The 19,026-nt window shown below is 41.2% G+C and overlaps 1 protein-coding gene across 5 annotated transcripts in view; it reads left to right on the forward strand.

Annotated features, from left to right (window-relative positions):
* NCKAP1 (NCK associated protein 1) overlaps positions 1-19,026 on the forward strand; it is a 69,158-nt gene that overhangs the window by 27,319 nt on the left and 22,813 nt on the right. For 2 of the 5 annotated variants that reach the window (XM_061608272.1, XM_061608277.1), the window contains exons 3-14: positions 779-871; positions 1,695-1,751; positions 2,492-2,521; positions 3,621-3,763; positions 3,854-3,944; positions 7,432-7,569; positions 12,618-12,666; positions 14,591-14,747; positions 15,864-15,920; positions 17,164-17,260; positions 17,420-17,526; positions 18,821-18,953. In XM_061608272.1, coding sequence (XP_061464256.1) covers positions 779-871; positions 1,695-1,751; positions 2,492-2,521; positions 3,621-3,763; positions 3,854-3,944; positions 7,432-7,569; positions 12,618-12,666; positions 14,591-14,747; positions 15,864-15,920; positions 17,164-17,260; positions 17,420-17,526; positions 18,821-18,953 — 1,152 coding nt within the window. The remainder of the gene's footprint in view (positions 1-778; positions 872-1,694; positions 1,752-2,491; positions 2,522-3,620; positions 3,764-3,853; positions 3,945-7,431; positions 7,570-12,617; positions 12,667-14,590; positions 14,748-15,863; positions 15,921-17,163; positions 17,261-17,419; positions 17,527-18,820; positions 18,954-19,026) is intronic. The other 3 variants (XM_061608273.1, XM_061608274.1, XM_061608276.1) reach the window with 3 other exon arrangements.

Below are 19,026 nucleotides of genomic sequence, written 5' to 3' on the forward strand. Positions count from 1 at the left end.
GTAGTAAAACCTGTAAACTCTGCTGTCACCTCTTTTCCCACCACAAGAAATCTGTCATTTTCTTCATGCTGATTTGTGCTCATAAATGGTTTTGCTTTGGCTAATTACTTGTATAACCAAACCTTTTTAAACGTTCTTTAAACTCTCATACTTCTAGATAACAGTTTTGTTACTAATGTCTACTAATTAGCTTGTAGTCAATGCTTATTAGAAGAAGCAATTAGTTGTGTAAAATGTGGGCACAATCACTTTCTACCAGGCTGGGAAGGGATTGTACAGGGTCCAAAAAGGTCCTCTTTTTTCTACTTTCTACCCTTTGGCTCATGTGGACAGACAGCCATGCATGCTTGGGCAGTATGCTGCTTGTTACCTGGAATGGGAAGCTAATTTGCCTCCTACATCTCCTGATAGCCCTCCCTCTGCAGGCCAGACCCTGGTTTGGAGAGAGATCGGGAAGGGGAAACAGGGTATCAACTTCCTGTCATCTTGACAGTTGCCAGCACTATGGTATGTGTTTGTATTAACGGCAGGGAGGGAGAGACATCTCAATGAGCTTAAGGCAGGAAGAATTGTGCCCCATGATTTGTTTATTTTATAATCATGCAACCACAAGGACCTTGCTATTAGAGAACTGTAGTAAATATTTGATCACGGTAAAATTTGTGTGGAAACCTGATTCATCTGCTTCTTGCAAATATGATTACTTGGTTTTCTTAAAATTGTCCATTTGTATTCAAGAATTGTATAGTGTATATATGTGTGTGTGTTTAATTTACAGCAACAGCTTGCTCAGCTGCAGAAAGAGAAATCAGAGATTCTGAAAAATCTGGCTTTATATTACTTCACATTTGTTGATGTTATGGAGTTTAAGGTAAGGCACCTGAAGTACAGATCAGCTGTTCTTGCAGTGCTTGATAGAATTTCACAGAAAGTTACCATCAAATGCAGACTAAGCCATTTATTATATCTTTTTTTTTAAGTGTTTTCTACTGTAAGGTAATTGATAACATCTATCTTTGTATTTTTGTAAAAAAACTATATCTTATTGACTTTGGGTGCAGTCTAACTTGTATTTGTGCTGGGCGGGGGGGGGAGTTGGATGTGGTGGACCCCCAGCTGAGCTGGCAGGCTCCTGGCGTCCCTGGGCTCTGCTGGCAGAAGCCCCTTATCCTGGCTGAGCTACAGTGGCACCAGGACCCTGCTGGCTCAGCTGGGGTCCACCAGGAAAGCCTAGCCCAGCAGACAAAGATCTGGTGGAAGCCAGCAGAAGGCCTGAAAACTGGGCGTGGCAGAGGTGGAACTGAGGGGAGAGGACATGCGCTATATCCCACTGGAGACCTCCCATGGGTCCCAATCTGCCCAAAATTTCTGCTGGCAAAAAGATGGGCATAGGTAAATAATTACAATGGCTGACAGTGGGGAGGGCTTACTCCCTGGTAGGAGTATCAGAGCCGGCTTTTACCTCCCAGTCCCTGTGCGCAGTTCCCGACTGAGCTGGCGTTCAGCCAGCCCGGTGGCTCCCAAAAGGCAATTGGATGCCACAGAGCTTCCTGCCAACTTCTCTTCTGCCACCCCCTGCCAGCTTCCCATAACTTTGATTGCTCTGTTAGGGTTTTTTTTTCAAATTCAGAAAAAATGTCCAATAATTATTCTAATAAGCAATCAGATTTTTCCTTTCTCTTTTTGTTTCTAAGGACCATGTCTGTGAATTGCTGAACACTATTGATGTTTGCCAAGTCTTCTTTGATATTGTAAGTCTATGAAAGTTTTTAAAAAGTCTATTCAGCTGCAATTCTTCATACATTTACTAGAGAGCATGCCCAACTGAACAGAGTGGGAAATTATGCAAGTAAACTTGCATGAGATTACATTGCACAGCTAAGGTAAAAATGGCTGATTAGACCAATAAAATGGACTGATGTAAATTTAGCTTGGTCAGTGTACTAGGTCCAACATAGACGTAACAGTCCTAATTTCTTTCTTAATCCCTGTTAAAGAACCGAGAATGGGCCACAAGATCATATGCTCGTGTCCTGAAGTGACTTTAGCCCTCCTTTTTTATCAAGACGAGTCCTGTTTATTTGGACTACAGACCACAAATATCTAATAAAGTGTCCCATTTGATATTTGTGGTTGATGTTAAGGCAGCTACAGTGCAAAGAGGAAAAAAGGCGCTATACATGTATATATGCACACAGATTGTGCCTTTTAAAGTAAGAGTACAATAAAGTCCATAAACTGAAATAGTTAAAAATATAAACAGTTTTAACTTGGCACTCATTTTCCCTTTAATGTTGACATGGTTTTGATGGCTATGGCAAGGAACTTGCCTATATTTTCTCTGATCAAAGGGCTTGAAACTGACATTAAAATTGAGACATGGAATTCATTTGAGTGTAGAGGAGGTATTGGGAGATTGCTTGAATTACAGTTAAAGAGATGCACTGGGATAGATACTTGCCACAGTTAATCTTCTGTCCTGCTTTACCAGGATCCCTACCCAGGGTGTGAAACTGATAAGGTAATGTTTTGATAGTTGGTTTATTTTTTAAATAAAAATGTAAATGTACTGCCTTCAAGTCGATTCTGATTTGTGGTGACCCTATGAATAGGGTTTTCATGAGGCTGAGAGGCAGTGACTGGCCGAATGTCAACCAGTGAGCTTCACAGCTATGTGGGGATTCAAACCCTGGTCTCCCAGGTCATAGTCCAACACCTTAACCACTACACCACAATAGTTAATATTTATTATTAAATATATTTTATATCCTTCTCTTCAGTATTGCAGCAACTTCCGATATAAAATTAAAAACAGTAACAAATTATAGCAAAATAAAACAGCAGCACAACCAGGTAAAAGCTAATTTTAAAGACAGAATTTAAAAGGCCTGGTTGACTAAAAGGGTTTTCTCAGTGCTATCTAAAAGGCAACAGACTCTGTGTTAGGAGAAGTTCCAAAACCAAGCACCAACTACAGAAAGGGTCCTATCTGTGGTGACAACAGATCTTCTGATGGCAGGAAGACCTGGAGAAAGGCTTCTAAGGTAGATCGTCATTAATAGGCAAGTTCACATGGGAGGATGTGGCCCACCTGGGTCCTAAATAGTTTAGGACTTTATAAATCAATATAAAGATTATGAATTGTGCCTGGAAGTAGACTGGAAGACAACATAGCTGTTTTAAATTTTGGTTCTGACCTATTCCTCTAATTTGCAGTAAATGTGGAAAGGGAACAAATGATATTGTAGTTCGCTCCTAATTTATTAGTTGTGATTGGGAGCTTGGCTGTTTACGTATGCACTACTCTCTAATACTTGGAAATCTCTGAAAAGACTATTTGAGTTGCAATCCTCTAGCGTGAGCCCCATTTGAGTTCTATGGAAAGTGCTTCTGACATGTATAGGATTGTGTTAACCTGTTATTATTTTAATGTTTAGAAAATACTAAAGACCCCTTAAGATGCTTCCATACATTTAAAATGAGCTAATAGATCTTTTAAGTTGTGTGAGATGTTTCAAATGCATATAAAAGGTATGCAGGACTAGAATTTGAAGATGATATGAGTGATCTGTTAGAATGTATTGTGTCTCAATAAAACCTACTTTGTATTTTATTTCTAGACTGTAAATTTTGATTTAACAAAGAACTACCTAGATTTAATCATAACCTACACAACACTAATGATATTACTGTCTCGGATTGAAGAACGGAAGGCCATCATAGGATTGTATAATTATGCCCATGAGATGACACACGGAGCAAGGTAAAAATGCATCGCACACTGGTCATCTTTTAGAATTGGGGACATGTTACAGAATGCCTTTTCCTGAATCTCATTTGTTGCTTTATGCAGTGATAGGGAATACCCACGTCTTGGCCAGATGATTGTGGATTATGAGAACCCTTTGAAGAAGATGATGGAGGAATTTGTACCGCATAGTAAAGTATGTGTAAACATTTCTCTTTTTTTGGTGGAAAGGAATGTGTGTGCAGGTTAAAAATTGTCTACATTTTCTCCTTTCTGTGTGGAATTACAATAATTAAATAGTTCATTTAGCACATTTGTATCAGGATGGATTGATTTAAATCAGCAGGAGAAAAGCCTGATTTAAATCAAGTTTACAATTTATGATACTACCTATATTTGCTCAACAGTGCTGCAGATCTGACCACTAAAGTATGTTAATTTACAATTAAATGCAGTATTATTAACACTTTTTTATTAACCAGGCCCTGTATTGCTTTGTTGCACTATATACTTCCTTGCATGCTTTCCTTTTTACCTATAAAGAGAAGGTCTTTAAGATATTCCTATAAAGGGTCCTTCTTACAACCAGGATCCGTGGTGAATTGTGCAGTTCTAAAGATGTCTACTTAGAAGAAAGTCCCATTGAATTCATTGGGGCTTATTCCCATGGACGTGGGTATACGATTGCAGGCTTAAGTATGGGAATGTAGGTGCTTCCACACTGGACAACGTTGGGAACCCTCTTTAGACATACATGCATAGGCCTTAAGAGGGGAGGGCTTGGGGGTGCACATACACAAGCCTTACTGCAATGTTTCCCTGCATGCCAACTCCCCTTCAGACTTTCCCACAGTTAGAGAGATCTAAAGGGGGATTCTAAGTTCATTCAAGTGAATGCACTTAGAGTCCTCCTTCAGACATATCCTCTCATGTGAGAAGGTCTGAGATAGGGACCTCTCCACAAAAATCTGAAGAGGACTCTTATATTTTCTTCTTTCCAGTGTCACTCCTTTCTGCCTTAGCCATCCATACCCTCACACTAATAAAGTAGGAAAGAAACTTGCAATGCCTGTATCAAATTGAAGCAAGGTCTGATAGTTACTGGGAAGACCTAGTTTATTTTCAAGTGAAAATGAAATGCATTTGTTTGGGAGGTAGAGTGTACATGCTCATATTTGTACATGAGAAGAGCCTGCTGGATCAGGCCAATGGCCCATCTATTCCAGCATCCTGTTCTCACAGTGGCCAACCAGTTGCACAACATGGGAAACCTGCAAGCAGGGCCTGAGTGCAAAGAGCACTCTCCCCTCCTGCGATTTCCAGCATCTGGTATTTGGAAGTGTACTCTTTCCACCTATGGAGGCAGAGCATAGCCTTCATGGCTAGTAACAACTGATAGCCTTTTCCTCCTTGAATTTGTCTAATCCTTTTTTAAATCCATCCAAATTGGTGGCCATCACTGCCTCTTGTGGGAGTGAATTCCATAGTTTAACTATGCACTGTGTGAAGAAGTGCTTTCTTTTGTCTGTCATTGGATGTCCACAAGTTCCAGAGATCTACTCTCCATGCCATGCATAATTTTATAAACTTATATCATGTCACCTCTTACTTGCCTTTTCTCTAAACTAAAAAGCCCCAAATGCTGCAACTTTTCCTCATAGGGGAGTCCTGTTGATCATTTTGATTGCCCTTTTCTGAACCTTTTCCAGCTCCACAATACCCTTTTTGAGTTGAGGTGACCAGAACTGTACACACTATTCCAAATGTGGCTGCACCATAGATCTGTATAATGGCATTATGATATCATCAGTTTTATTTTCAATACCTTCCCTAATGATCTCTAGCATGGAATTTGCCTTTTTCACAACCACCGCACACTGGGTCGAGATCTTCATTGAGCTGTCCACTACAACCTCAAGGTCTCATTCCTAATCAGCCACTGCTAGTGTACACCCCATAAGAGTATATTTTAAATTCAGTTAATTTTAAATTAAGTTAAATTAATTTTTGTTCCAGTATGCATAACTTTACACTTGTTTTCATTGAATGGCATCTGCCATTTCACTGCACATTCACTCATTTTGGAAAGGTCCTTTTGGAGCTCTTTATAATCCCCTTTTGTTTTAATAATCCTGAACAATTTAGTATCATCAGATCATCATTTGGGAAATGATCAAATTGCTTCATTCATGTAGAACAACCTTCTTTAGCTAAATATATCTGGTAGAGGTCTCGCCATTCACTGGCTTTTTTTCTTTTCTTTGTTTAAAAATTGGATCAGACAAGCCTTTGAAATGTGGACTTTTTCAAGCAACCAGTATTGGTGTTTTTATTTGATCTTTTTAGTATGGTGTACACTGCCTTGTTGTAGGTCTATGGAAGTGCAGCCTATCAATATTTAAATAAAATAAATAAATCCCATTGTGCTATTTTAGCAGTACAAAAATGGCTTGTAGCCCTTCTGATCATGGTAGGGGGAGAGGAGTGTTTTTACTGACTCATTGGAGCAGGCTCCTGTGCGCCCCTCATGCTGTATCATAGGGTGTTCCGACCCTGTGAAGCAAATTTACAAGGGGCTTTGGGGGGCATAGGGAATTGACAAAAATAGGCCTAAAAACCTACAATATGCAACAAAATTTATATTGTCAGTTATTCAGTCATCTCTCTGTGTGCCACATGGGTACTAAGACAGGAAGCAGAAATTTTATTTTGAAATGTTTTGTTTTCTTGTGAGTGGAGTGTGATCTGATGGCATAAAGTAAGTGAGGCTACTACTGCAGGCATAACCTCATACCTGTGTTGTGGTACACCAGGAGTAGACAATGTGGTGTCCTCCAGACGTAGTTGAACTACAGCTCCCATTATCCCTGACCATTGGCTAACCTGGCTGGGGCTGATAGGAGTTGTAGTCCAACAGCATCTGCCTAATGCTGCAGTAGAGCCTTGGATTTAGCCAGGCTTCATCAGTGTGCAACTCTGAAAGTAGCTTATGCTATTTCGCATATATGAGGCAAGCAAAAATGTTTCTGGCCTCAGCTATTGTGTGTGTTCAGGTATAGTACACTGTAGTTCGTCACATACAAAGTTGGATAAATACTAAAGTTTTATTTTGAATTTCTGAAGTACATACCCATTAGATGCTTGAGAGAATTGTAATAACGGAATACAGTAATACCTCGCATTAACATACTCAATGGGACCAGAGCTAGTACATAAACCGAAAATGTCCTTAAAGTGAAGCACTACCTTTTAAAACATTTTTACCCCTCCTTCATGCGGAGCCTCAAAGCCCTGCACTAAAGCCTCTGCTGCTGCGCTGCCACGCCTCTCAGTTGATGGCGATGGCGCCCCCCAGCTGATTTGCGATGGCGCGATTGCGTCTATTTCCACCCCGTGCTCTAAAGCCTCTGCTGCTGCGCTGCCACACCTCCCAGCTGATCGCATTCGTGCCTCCCAGCTGATTTGCGATGGCGCAATCGCGTCTATTTCCACCCCCACGTGCTAAAGCCTGTGCTGCTGCGCTGCGTTTCTGGAGAAATACAGGCATATGGAGCATGTATGTTATAGCGAGGCGACAACGTTAAGCAGGGTATGCCTGTAGATTAGAAAATTGCTAAATTGTATTTATTTTGCTTAATTGCTAATTGTTTCAAATCAGTATATCTTTATTTACTATCTTCTAGGCTCTTTCAGATGCCCTAATCTCACTCCAGATGGTATATCCTCGACGAAACCTCTCAGCTGACCAATGGAGAAATGCACAGCTCTTGAGCCTCATTAGTGCTCCCAGCACAATGCTTAATCCTGCACAGTCGGACACAGTATGACACTTTACTTTGATTTAATTATGTAATGAGGTTTGTGTGGTCAGCTTTTTAAAATTCCTAGACAGGGTTATTGTCCCTCTGTGTGTGTTTTTGTGTGTATTTATAACTCATACTGTTTAGAATTTTGTTGTTGCATTTTTGTCAGTATCTCATGAGTACTCCATGGAATTTGTGATCTGCATGATAAGATGACACTCATATGTGCTTTTGTCTCTAGTTCCTTTGGTTGAAGTCAAGCACATTATAGCCCATTAAATAAGGAATTTTAAAGTGCAGTGTTAACTGTCATTATCTATGATAGGTGTTAAGCTGTTCATTTATAGAATAAAAATCTTCAAATTAGGGTGTACATAATAGTTTGTTTTGAAAAGTTTCTGTATTTCTTGATAACATAACTTTCTAAATCTGAATGTTTTATGTCTATTAAGTTATGCTTAGCTTTTTATCCAGTACAGTTTGTTTAATGAAGTGGTGAGAGATTCTGTTTTACCTAAAATGATTTTCCTTCATGCTTTTTAAAACATTAAAGGCAAGGGAGTATATTTTTGAACAAGATTGTTTTGCTTCAATATTAGCTCGAAGCCAGTTCATACACATGGTGGCCTAGAGCCATACAACAATGGAACCAATGACCTAGAGAGGTAGTCGGCTCTCCGACACTGGAGACATTCAAGAGGCAGCTGGACAGCCACCTGTCGGGAATGCTTTGCTTTGGATTCCTGCATTGAGCAGGGGGTTGGACTTGATGGCCTTATAGGCCCCTTCCAACTCTACTATTCTATGATTCATATGAGCATATTATTAGACCTGTAGATGGACAGCATTTCTTTATGGGAGATGTCATGACCCCAGAATCCAGCAGCAATCAAGACACAGTCAGTGGCTGCAGAGTCACTGGTTAAGGAGCTAGAGTAGGTATCTGATTCCAAGCCTGTGCTGGTAACCAGGGGGTCACTAAATCTGAAGCTGGTGGTCAGAAGCCCCTGGACCAGATCCCACAACGCTGGGCCCGTAGAGCCAGAAGTGGGACCCTCACAGGCACCTTCACCTGGGCCTGAGGAACTGAGTGCCTCTCAACCTGCCTTGCTGGTCCAAGAGCAAGCACAGGAGGCCAGGAAGTATGGAGGAAGTGCTTGTCTGAGGGCCAGAGGATTGGCCCTTTAAGGACTGCAGTTTTTACAGAGGTGGGTGGAACCTAGGAGAGATGGACTGGAGGCAGAGGATTGAAAGGCCTCAGTCTCCCTCTAGCTATTGTTGGAACAAGTTTGACCTGCCTTTGCTGTCTGTGGGCTCCTTCACTAAATCAAAACAGGACAGAGCTAGGCCTATAGCTAATGGCCATTTTAGTCAGGATTTAGGCATTGCTTTGGCATGGAAGTGGCCTTTGTCCTGTGAGTGATGACCTTTGTTGGAAAAGAGACAGGGCGTGTGTGTGTCTCTTGATTCTCCTTGATCTCCCAGCAGCTTTCAATATCATCGGCCATTGTTTTCTTCAGGATTGGTGGGAGATTGGTGGTATAGCTTTGCAGTAGTTCTAGTCCTACTTGGATGCTTAGGGGAGAGTTTGGCCCCAATGTGGGGTCCTGCAGGTGTCAGTTTTATCCCCCATGCTATCTAATATCTACATGAAACCACTGATCCATTCAGAATTTTGAAGTGCATTGTCCACATTCTCCATGTGCCTCCTCTGAGGGAAGTGCGGAGGGTGGCTCTCCATTTTGTGTTCTAGGGAAGCATGCCTGGTGCCTTTAGTGTTTGCTTTTAGGAGCCAGATTAAAACATTTCTGTTTATCTAGACCTGTGTATGTTAGTTGGGAGGGTCTTGAGTTATGTTTTTTGGCCTTTTTTTAGTAGGTTGGGTAGGATTTAAAAAGCAAGCAGCTCAAACAACATAAGTTGTTTAGAAGGCCTGAATAAACAGAAAAGTCTCCACCTGGTACCTAAGAGACTGCAAAAATGGTGCCAGGCAAGCCTCCTGGGGACAGCTATTCATAACCAGTGTGCCACTACCAAAAAGGCTCTCTCCCTCATGGTTACCCACCTTATTTCATTTGACAGAGGCACCCAGAGCAAGGCTTCCAAAGAGGATCTTAAGGTTCAAGTAGGTACAAATGGGAGGCAGCAGTCTTTAAGATAACTTTGTCTCAGGATATTTAATGCTTTAAAGGTTAAAACTGTCAGTTTAAATTGGGTCCTGAAATGGACTGGAAGCAGGTGCAGCTAACAAAGCAAACACATAATATGGTCAATCCACCCAGTCTCAGTTAATGGACTTGCATTCCTGTGTTTGAACCTACTGCAGTTTCTGGACTGTTTTTAAAGGCAGCCCTATTTACAGTGCATTTCAGTAGCCTAACTGGGAGTGTAACTGTCCTGCCTGGAGTCGAAGGACTCAGTCTCAAGTGTGTCTGTAGTTTATTCTCTTTTTATTAAAGTTATAGATACATCAAAAGCAGCGTACCTCATTAACCTAACTATGCTTTCTAGGAACTTCTGTCCTGAACTAACACTGACTAAGCCACTGTCCTTGTGGCTCTGAGATGTTGACTCAGCAACTGAGTCCCCCCCCCCCCCGAGTCCGCTTAAGTAGGCTTGGATCTCGCGCGCGCACACAGGCTACTCCTCAACTCAGACTGTTGACCTTCCCACCTCAAATGCCTCTGAGTATGGAGCAAAGGTGGTTTGATCTCAGATTCCCTGTCTGATAGAGTGGGGCTGCTAGCTGGCAGTTTGGGCAGGGGAAGCTGGGCAGTGCTCGGTTGGGAAACATCTGACTTGCAAGGTTGATTCTTGGATGCAGTGGCACTTTCACGGGGGGGGGGTTGAGCTGAGGGAGCTAAGCTGTCCAAGATGGGGGCTGGGGTGCCTTGTGAGCCCATCCCACTATCTGCCCCCTCCCCAGGTTCTCAGTCCAAGTCCTCATCCTCTGATTTACCCTCGTCTATCTGCCCCCTCCCTGCTTGGCTCACAACAGTAACAGAGCATAGGTAACTGGCCAAGTTATCTCCATGAAGGTAGGATTACAGGTGGTGTGTTAACCAAAGCTTATAAAAGATGCTTCAAGCCAGAGGCAACTTAAGCCTCAATGCTGCTGGATCAGTATTTCAGCTTGGTGGATGAACTGCTGACCAACAATATTTCCACCTTGCGTAGACTGAGGCGTGGTTTATTTGCCCTCATCCAGTCCATTACACACGTTCCCATCTGAGTCTTAGGAAAAAGAGAGAAAGCTGGGTGTCATCAGTACACTGGGGACATCTCAGGACTAAAACTCTGGATGATGTCTCCTTACAGTTTCATGTAGGTGTGGTACCACTGCCAGGCACTGCCTCCCACGCTTAACCTGTACAGAAGGATACCATGGTCGATAGTATTGAAAGCCACTGAGAGGTCCAGTAGAATCAGCAGGGTTGCACTCCCCTGAACTTGCTCTCAAGAAAGATCATCCCACAAGGCAATTGAGACAGTTTCTGTCCCAAAACCAGGTCTGAAACCCAATTGAAATGAATCTAGATAATCAGTTTCATTCAATAGCGGCTAGTTGCCCAGCCACCACTCTTGATCACCTTCCCAGGAAGAGAATGTTAGTCATTGGCCTATAGTTGTTAATGTTGTTTAGGTTAGGTTTCTTTACAGGCAATCAAATACTGGTTTCTTTTACATGGCTCCCTCCGTCAGTGAGTCATTTACAATCTGTTGAACCCAGATGGACATCCCCTCCCTGCTTGGGCAAGAGTTGGGCATACAAGTGGTCAACGGGACTTGGCCAAGTACTTTGTCCATGCCCTCAGGCTCCAATAAGTGAAAGTCATCAAAGAACACTAGGCCAGGCAACATGCCAAACACACCTCCACCACTGACACTGCATTAATTGTGGAGGCTTAAGTTGTGATGGATAAGGGCAACTTTATCCTCAAAATGTCTTGCAGACATGTCGCAGCATAACACCAAGGATTCTAATACATCTGTCCCTGGCTGAAATTTAAAAATGCTGTGCACTACTTAGGAAGTCTCCACTGTATGTTACTCAGAGGATGCAGTGGTGAAGAACATTTTCTTTGCTTTTATCACTGCCACAGAGTAGGCCCAATGATAGCTCTCACTGGTGTTTGAATGGTATTCTTATGTGTGTTTCTCCATCTGTACTCCAACTATCTTCCCACTGCCACAAAGCCAGAGTGGGTAACAAGCAGATCTCACATATTTTAAGATCTTGTTTATCTGTGTACCTCATCAGCCTATTAGATGATAGCATAAATTGTGCACTTCTTCATGGAGCCAAAAAGCAGCACCACAAGATTACAGCTAAATGTTTTCTGGCTCCTAGTGTTAGAACTGCTGACCATGCCTTTTCAGGATGTGCCCACACAAAGGATCAGAAACGGCTGATATATTTAGAGCAGACGTGGAGAAGCCAAGCGAGTATACTGTGGTCCCTTTTGTACCTGTGAAGCAGCTGGAAATTGCCCTGCCCTAAAGAAATAATTTCACTTTAGGTTTCTAATAAATGTTAGAGCTGTTAGCGATTATTATTTCATCACACTTGTTTAAAATATTGTATGTAGAGTTCATGTATTAACTAGATACATTAACGACAAGATCAGCCACTCAGGGCCTTCTCCCAGTCCCACCAACTAAAACAGCTAGGTTGGTGAGGACTAGAGAGAGGGCATTTTCAGTGGCGGCCCCCACTCTCTGGAACTCCCTCCCATACGATCTTCGGCATGCCCCTTCCCTGAATGTATTCCGCAAAGCCTTGAAGACCTGGCTTTTCAGACAGGCCTTTGGGACTTCCGGGGAGGGTTAATTTTCAGGACTAATTGCCTATTACTCTGAACTGTTATCATTCGTATTTATAGTTTCTTTGTTATATTGTATTTTATGTGTATTTTATTGTATTGCATTTACTGTAACTGATTTGTACGTCGCCTAGAGTGGCCATCGGCCAGATAGGCGACACATAAATTAAATTATTATTATTATTATTATTATTATTAGATTACAGTGTGCCATTTTCTGATGACAGTTGTTTTTACGAACAGATGCCATGTGAATACCTGTCTCTAGATACAATGGAGAAGTGGATCATATGTAAGTTTCATTTTCTATTGGAGTGCTTCCAGTTTGTTTACAGCTGTTTTCATGCATAATGGACCCATAGGGTCAGTGCAAATATAAAAGTGCCCACCCCTTAGCTATAGTTAAGGGAACAAGGCACATTGTTCTCATGTACAATTCCCCTTATAGCCTAAATCATAGTTAATCATCATAATGGTAACAGTAGCTTTGCTCTTTATTGGGAGTCCTAACAATGTTTAAATCCAGGTTAAGAGCAATAACCTGATTAGCAGTAACCATGACTAACATAACCATTAACTTCGCTGAAGCTAGTAGAGGGAGTGTGGAGGGAACTCTTATAAGGGAGAGAGCTGAGGCAATTCTGATCTTGTCACCTAATTAAGAAAAGGCAGTGTTACAACTGCACAACTTCTAAGTGGTGAGCTGTTGAAACTTTATAAGCATGTTCCAGAGCTAAGCACTTCTAATTTTCATGGATATCAGTGAGAAGTGGGACTTTGAACCGCTTAACTTTGGCTGGATCATGTCCTATGGGCAAGATCAAACATCAGATCAACAGATGCAATGGGACTTGCCCTTCTCCTCCTTCTTCTCCCCCTGCAGCCCCCCCTGGCAGATTTTGGAGGTGCATGGGGGCTGCAGGGGGAAGGAGAGGAAGGGAAAGAACCTTTTATGTGAGGGTAAGTCCTTATGCAAGTGGGTTGACACAACTGGATGTTCTGTTAAATGGCCAGTTCTAAAGTACTTGTACATTCTATAGAATTTAATTTTGAAGAGTGAATAAAGGCAGAAAGTGGTACACTAGAAAAAGGTATGCTGGTTAGTGGTAAAATGCATAAACATTGTTTTCCTGTCACTTTCATTGGGGAAGGATCTGAACCTCTCTTAAAAAAAATGCTTCCCATGTTGATGTTGTAAATTGATCACTGGGTTTTTCACATTTCATTTCACCATACATTTGCTGTATTAAACATTTATTCTTAAATTGATTATTTTAAAGTGTGCAGATACGTTAAGACAATTGAGCGATATCCAATAAAACAGTTCCACTAGTGCAAGCATTTTGGACTGTGCAGTGGAACTTCCTCTCCCTGAATGCCCTCCACATGCCCCCTTCATATGTTCTGTGGTTTTTTCCCCAAACCACTGGTGCAGATTTGGGAGGCACATGGGGAAAGGGAGGGGAAGTTCTGTTGTGCAGCAGAAGTGTTTATGCTAGCAAAACTGTTTGTTTATTTATTATTTATTTTATTTATTGTACTTATATACTGCCCCATAGCCGAAGCTCTCTGGGCGGTTTACAGTAACTAAAAACATTAAAACAAATATACAAATTTAAAACACATGTTAAAATGCCTGGGAGAAGAGGAAAGTCTTGACCTGGCACCAAAAAGATAACAGTGTTGGTGCCAGGCGCACCTCGTCAGGGAGATCATAAAATAATTTGGGGGCCACCACTGTTTAGTTGGATATCGCCCACTGTATGTTGAAGGGTGAACAGATTGAAGATTCACTTATTGGTTGCAGTAAAATAAATCTCTGGAAGGACCATAATTCAGTGATAAAGCATCTGCCTTGTACGCAGAAGTTCCCTGGCTTCTCCAGGTAGGAGTGGGGAAAGCTCTTGCCTGTAATCCTGGAGAGCTGCTGCCAGTCAGAGTAGACAATACTAGATATACCAGTGGTCTGACTCTGCAAAAGCTTCCTATGATCCTACAGTACAGTTCATGCTGAGATTAATCAAATTAATATCTGGTTAGAATACACTATATTTTTAACGTTAATGTTCAGTTTTGAATTTTTCATCAGCTTTACTTAATTGTTATTTTAGTTTATTGATTGTAAGTCACTTTAGGTTCATTTTTGTGAAGAAAAGTGACCAATTAATTAATTAAATAATAATTAATAATTTTGATTTCTCTTTCTCGTTTTAAAGTTGGATTTATTTTGTGCCATGGAATCCTGAATAGTGATACAACAGCTTTGACCCTTTGGAAGCTTGCTCTTCAAAGCAGTTCTTGCTTGGCTCTGTTTCGGGATGAAGTTTTCCATATTCACAAAGCTGCAGAAGACTTGTTTGTAAACATAAGAGGGTACAGTTTTTTTTTTTAAAAAACCACATAGATGGCATTTTATTGCACCCCTACCACTTTTTAAAAAGCTATATATTATGTGACAAATGAAAGATGACTGAGCAAGAGAGATCTTGTAAAATTCAATGCTATCTAGGGTTAAGAGATTGCGGCAGCGTTTTACATACGCCCCCCCCTTCATTTTTCCTTCATCGCATAAAATACCCCACTTTCCTGTTCCCAAATTCTTCATTATGCATAGTTGAAGTGAAACCAAGGATGTTTCTAAACTCAGTTCTAAAACCTAGGCTTAACCAGGGTTCAGAAGTGTTTTCATGTCTGTTTTAACCAGAATTATCCACCGGTCAGGCAGATGAAATGAGGACGAGGGCAGTGCAAGAAAGTTTACAAATGGAAGAGGAATTATGAGTGGGATGGAAGGACAGAATGGTTTCTCGGCCTAGTCTCTCAGCTCCAGATAACATTACATGTGCACCAGGCCTTAGAAGTTTGGTTCAACATTAATGTGTCTGGTGCATTTGAATTTGCGTGTTGTATCACCAGTAACCTATCCACTTCTACAATGCAGTTACCAATCAAGATATGTGAATCCCTTTTTTCCTGATCACAATCAAACAGTGGTTCAGCCAGTTATCTGTGCTCAAGAAGGCTTTTGACCTGTGTTTTTGAAACAGAAAAAAATTAAAATACTGTTCTGATATAATGACATGCCTAGATATGTGGTCTTAAGCAAGCTAGGATGGGAATTGGCTGATCACTGATAGGTACAGTACACTGGATGGCTGGGGGAAAACCCCCCAATATGTATAGCAGGAAGCAGGGTCCCATAATAATAGTAGGGACATCTTGGAGCTTGTTGAAATATAAATCTTGGCAACTTGGGCTTTCAGCCACAAATGTCTCAACTTTGTACAGAAATGGAAGCCCAGCTCCACATTCATTTATTTATACGTCTGAGATATCATTTGATCAAAATAAAGGGCCTTAACTGGCCAGCAGGGAAGCCTTTTTCCGGGAATAGGTTTGTTAAAGGAAAGTTTCTCCTCCTCATGCAGTTGTAGAGAGATGGAAGGTCCTTATCAGCGGTATGTTTATACATTTTATTTACATTTGCAGCTATAACAAGCGTATTAATGACATAAGAGAATGCAAGGAAGCTGCTGTATCACATGCGTAAGTGTTCTGTTGAGAAATTTTTTATAGAATTCTACTGATTATACATTTGAGTGTTTAGCCACATTGTGTAACTGTATCAGCAATTTTAGGATAGTTTTGCTTCAAGATCCTTCTTAGCAAGTGGGAGACCCTTCTGGTCATGTTGGGGAAAGGGCTGCCATTTTCTTTCTCCATCTGCTGCTCCTTCACACTCTCCTCTATAGGGTCCATCTTTCTGAAGCTAGCTTTGAAGAGGGATTATTGGCACCCCCTTCCAAATGTGAACAGAGTTGACTTACAGGCTTGGATTGAAAGATCCAGCAGAATGTTTTATACCTTGAATTCCCCTTGGTTACCTTATATCAGGGATGAGGAACCTCAGGCCCAGGGACCAAAATGTGACACTCTCCCCCCCCCCCATGTCTCATTGATCCTCAGGACTCTTCCCCAGGTCACACACCCTCCCCAGTCCCATCCTCTCTCCCAAGGCTGCATCCCTCACACCCCTGCTTTGAATTCTTCATGAGTGTTTTTGTCTGGCTGAAATGTGCCCTTGAAGTCTGATAATGCTGCTTGCTTGGTTGGATAGAGGTCAGAGAGAGGTGTGTTAGTGTGTGTAGAAAGTAACCTACTTCCCAAAGTAAAAATCACATTAGTTGTTCTGGCCCTGTCCAGTACTGGCATGTGGCCTATAGAAGAGGGCTCAGAAGGGAGTGCGGCCCTTGGGATTAAAGTAGTTCCCTATCTCTGCCATAGATGGTTGGTCTGGGCTCACATATTATTATTTAGTACTGGGGCAGGAAGCCTGTGGTCCTCCTGATGTTACTGGACCACAGCTCACAGTATCCCTGACTGTTGCCTATGCTTGTCTGAGGCCAATTAGAGCTGGAGTCTCAATAATACCTGGAGAGCTGCAGCCTCCCCACTCTTTTTTTATTAATTGGAAACATAGACAGATGATACCATGCCTTGTCTCATGTCGGCATCATACAGACATTGCATAGAATTCAGAGACAAAGTTGACAAACATGACATTGGCAAAATCAAATTTTACAGTGTTTTTTAACCTCACAAAAAATAGTATGGCTTTATTGTGTACTTTAATCTATTGAGACTTGATTTTAAGGAGCAATATGAGATAACTACAGTATGATTTCTTAAGCACCATTTTTAATTGAGAACGGACTGCCATAGACCTAATCACAATTTATGAAGTATGTTGTACTGGGGATTAATCCCAGTATTTATATTCTCAAAACAGTGGTTCAATGCACAGAGAAAGACGCAAGTTTTTACGGTCTGCCCTGAAAGAGTTAGCTACCGTCTTGTCGGATCAGCCAGGACTGTTGGGTCCCAAGGTAAATATGCTACACTAAAAGAGGGAATTTCTTACATTGTCAAAAATTCAACATTTCTTTGATTGTTTCCATAATCTATAGAGTTCAGTTTCATTTGCTGTATTTTCACTTAAAATACCTGCATGAAGAAAATATTTTAATATGTGTTTTTCCCCCCAGGCACTTTTTGTATTTATGGCCTTATCTTTTGCTCGTGATGAAATTATTTGGCTTCTACGACATGCCGATAACATGCCAAAGAAGAGTGCAGATGATTTCATAGATAAGTACGTTCATATCTAGTGTAATTTTTAAAATTCAGATTTCTTGCATCATGTGGAACTAACTGCTGCCAAAACACCTTGGTACAGTGCACTGCTGCTCATTTTTTTTCTTCAGGCACGTTGTGGTCTGGTTTGTATTTATATGTATAGTCTCTTTCTTTGGCTTTGCTGATAGCCATTATCCTTAGATATATGAAAAGGTTTCCCTTCATTATTCTGCTGCTGCTCAATATGAAAATGAAATATTAAGACCTCGTGTGTGTGTGTGTGTGTGTGTGTGTGTGTGTGTGTGTGTGTGTGTGCATGCGCGTGCGTGTGGAATGAGTGAGCCATCAGTCATAAGCTCATCTGCCATGACCTAGATTGCTCATCTCAATTCAACAGACTGAGTTCAGCAGTCACTGGAGCATGATCAGACCCTGTAATGCTGCCAATGCGGGAGTTTTTGAGAGTAGCAATCAAAGGCTCCAAGATGGAAACTAGATCAATACGGGAGTACCTCTTGTATCGTTCTGAGGAGAAGGAATAATCATAGGAGGTGAGGTTCACCTGTTGCTAGACATCTGAAAGCCATGCTTCCCACAGCACCTCAGAAATACACTCTGAATAGTCTGCTAAGATGACATCATAACTTCAGGGTTAGTCTACTGTTCTTCAGGATTTCCCTTGAGGAGTGTTGGGAGGAATGTTGCCTCTATCCGAACACCCTTCTGTTGTGGTTGTTCAGTACTAGAAATCAGATCACCAAACCAACTTGTCCTTCTATAATCAGTGCAGTCACCGGAAAATGATATGTGCCATGTACTTCTATTAATCATTGATTCTAGAGGATCAGTGAAGGAACCGTCTATTTGTCCCATAGACTTTGTTTTCAGAAGATGTTTTGTTGTACCTTTAAAGCACATTGTGACCTAGCCCTTAACCTTTTATGTGAGTAGCTTCTCACTGGGCTTGAAAACAAGAATGGTGTCAGCAAAACCATCCCTCTTTTTTTTTCTTAACTTCCCCTCCACTTCTTCCAAATATATCTTTTAATAGTTGTTTTCTTTCATTATGTGGACTTACTAAGACAAAACTAGAGAGCTTTCTCAGTAATGACGTGATTGTGTTTATTTACTTAATTATGGCCTTCCATATGTATTTCTCTGCTAGTATACTCCCCATCTTACTGAAAATTTGGTTTATATTTAAGTACTTAAAGATCAATAAATATTCTAAAAATGTTCACGCCATTGACATTTTTCACACGAAACTGAGTGTTCTTTGCATAAGTCAATATTTTTGTTTTGTTTCTAAGGCACATAGCAGAGCTGATTTTCTACATGGAAGAGCTCAGGGCACACGTACGAAAATATGGCCCAGTTATGCAAAGATATTATGTGCAATACTTATCAGGCTTTGATGCAGTTGTCTTAAACGAACTTGTGCAGGTGAGTAGTAAGAATATTGCTATTTTTAAAAGCTTACATGCTGGATTAACTGCTGATATATTGATTTTCAGCC

This window comes from Rhineura floridana, chromosome 2, assembly GCF_030035675.1.
Source record: "Rhineura floridana isolate rRhiFlo1 chromosome 2, rRhiFlo1.hap2, whole genome shotgun sequence".
NCBI lineage: Eukaryota > Metazoa > Chordata > Lepidosauria > Squamata > Rhineuridae > Rhineura > Rhineura floridana.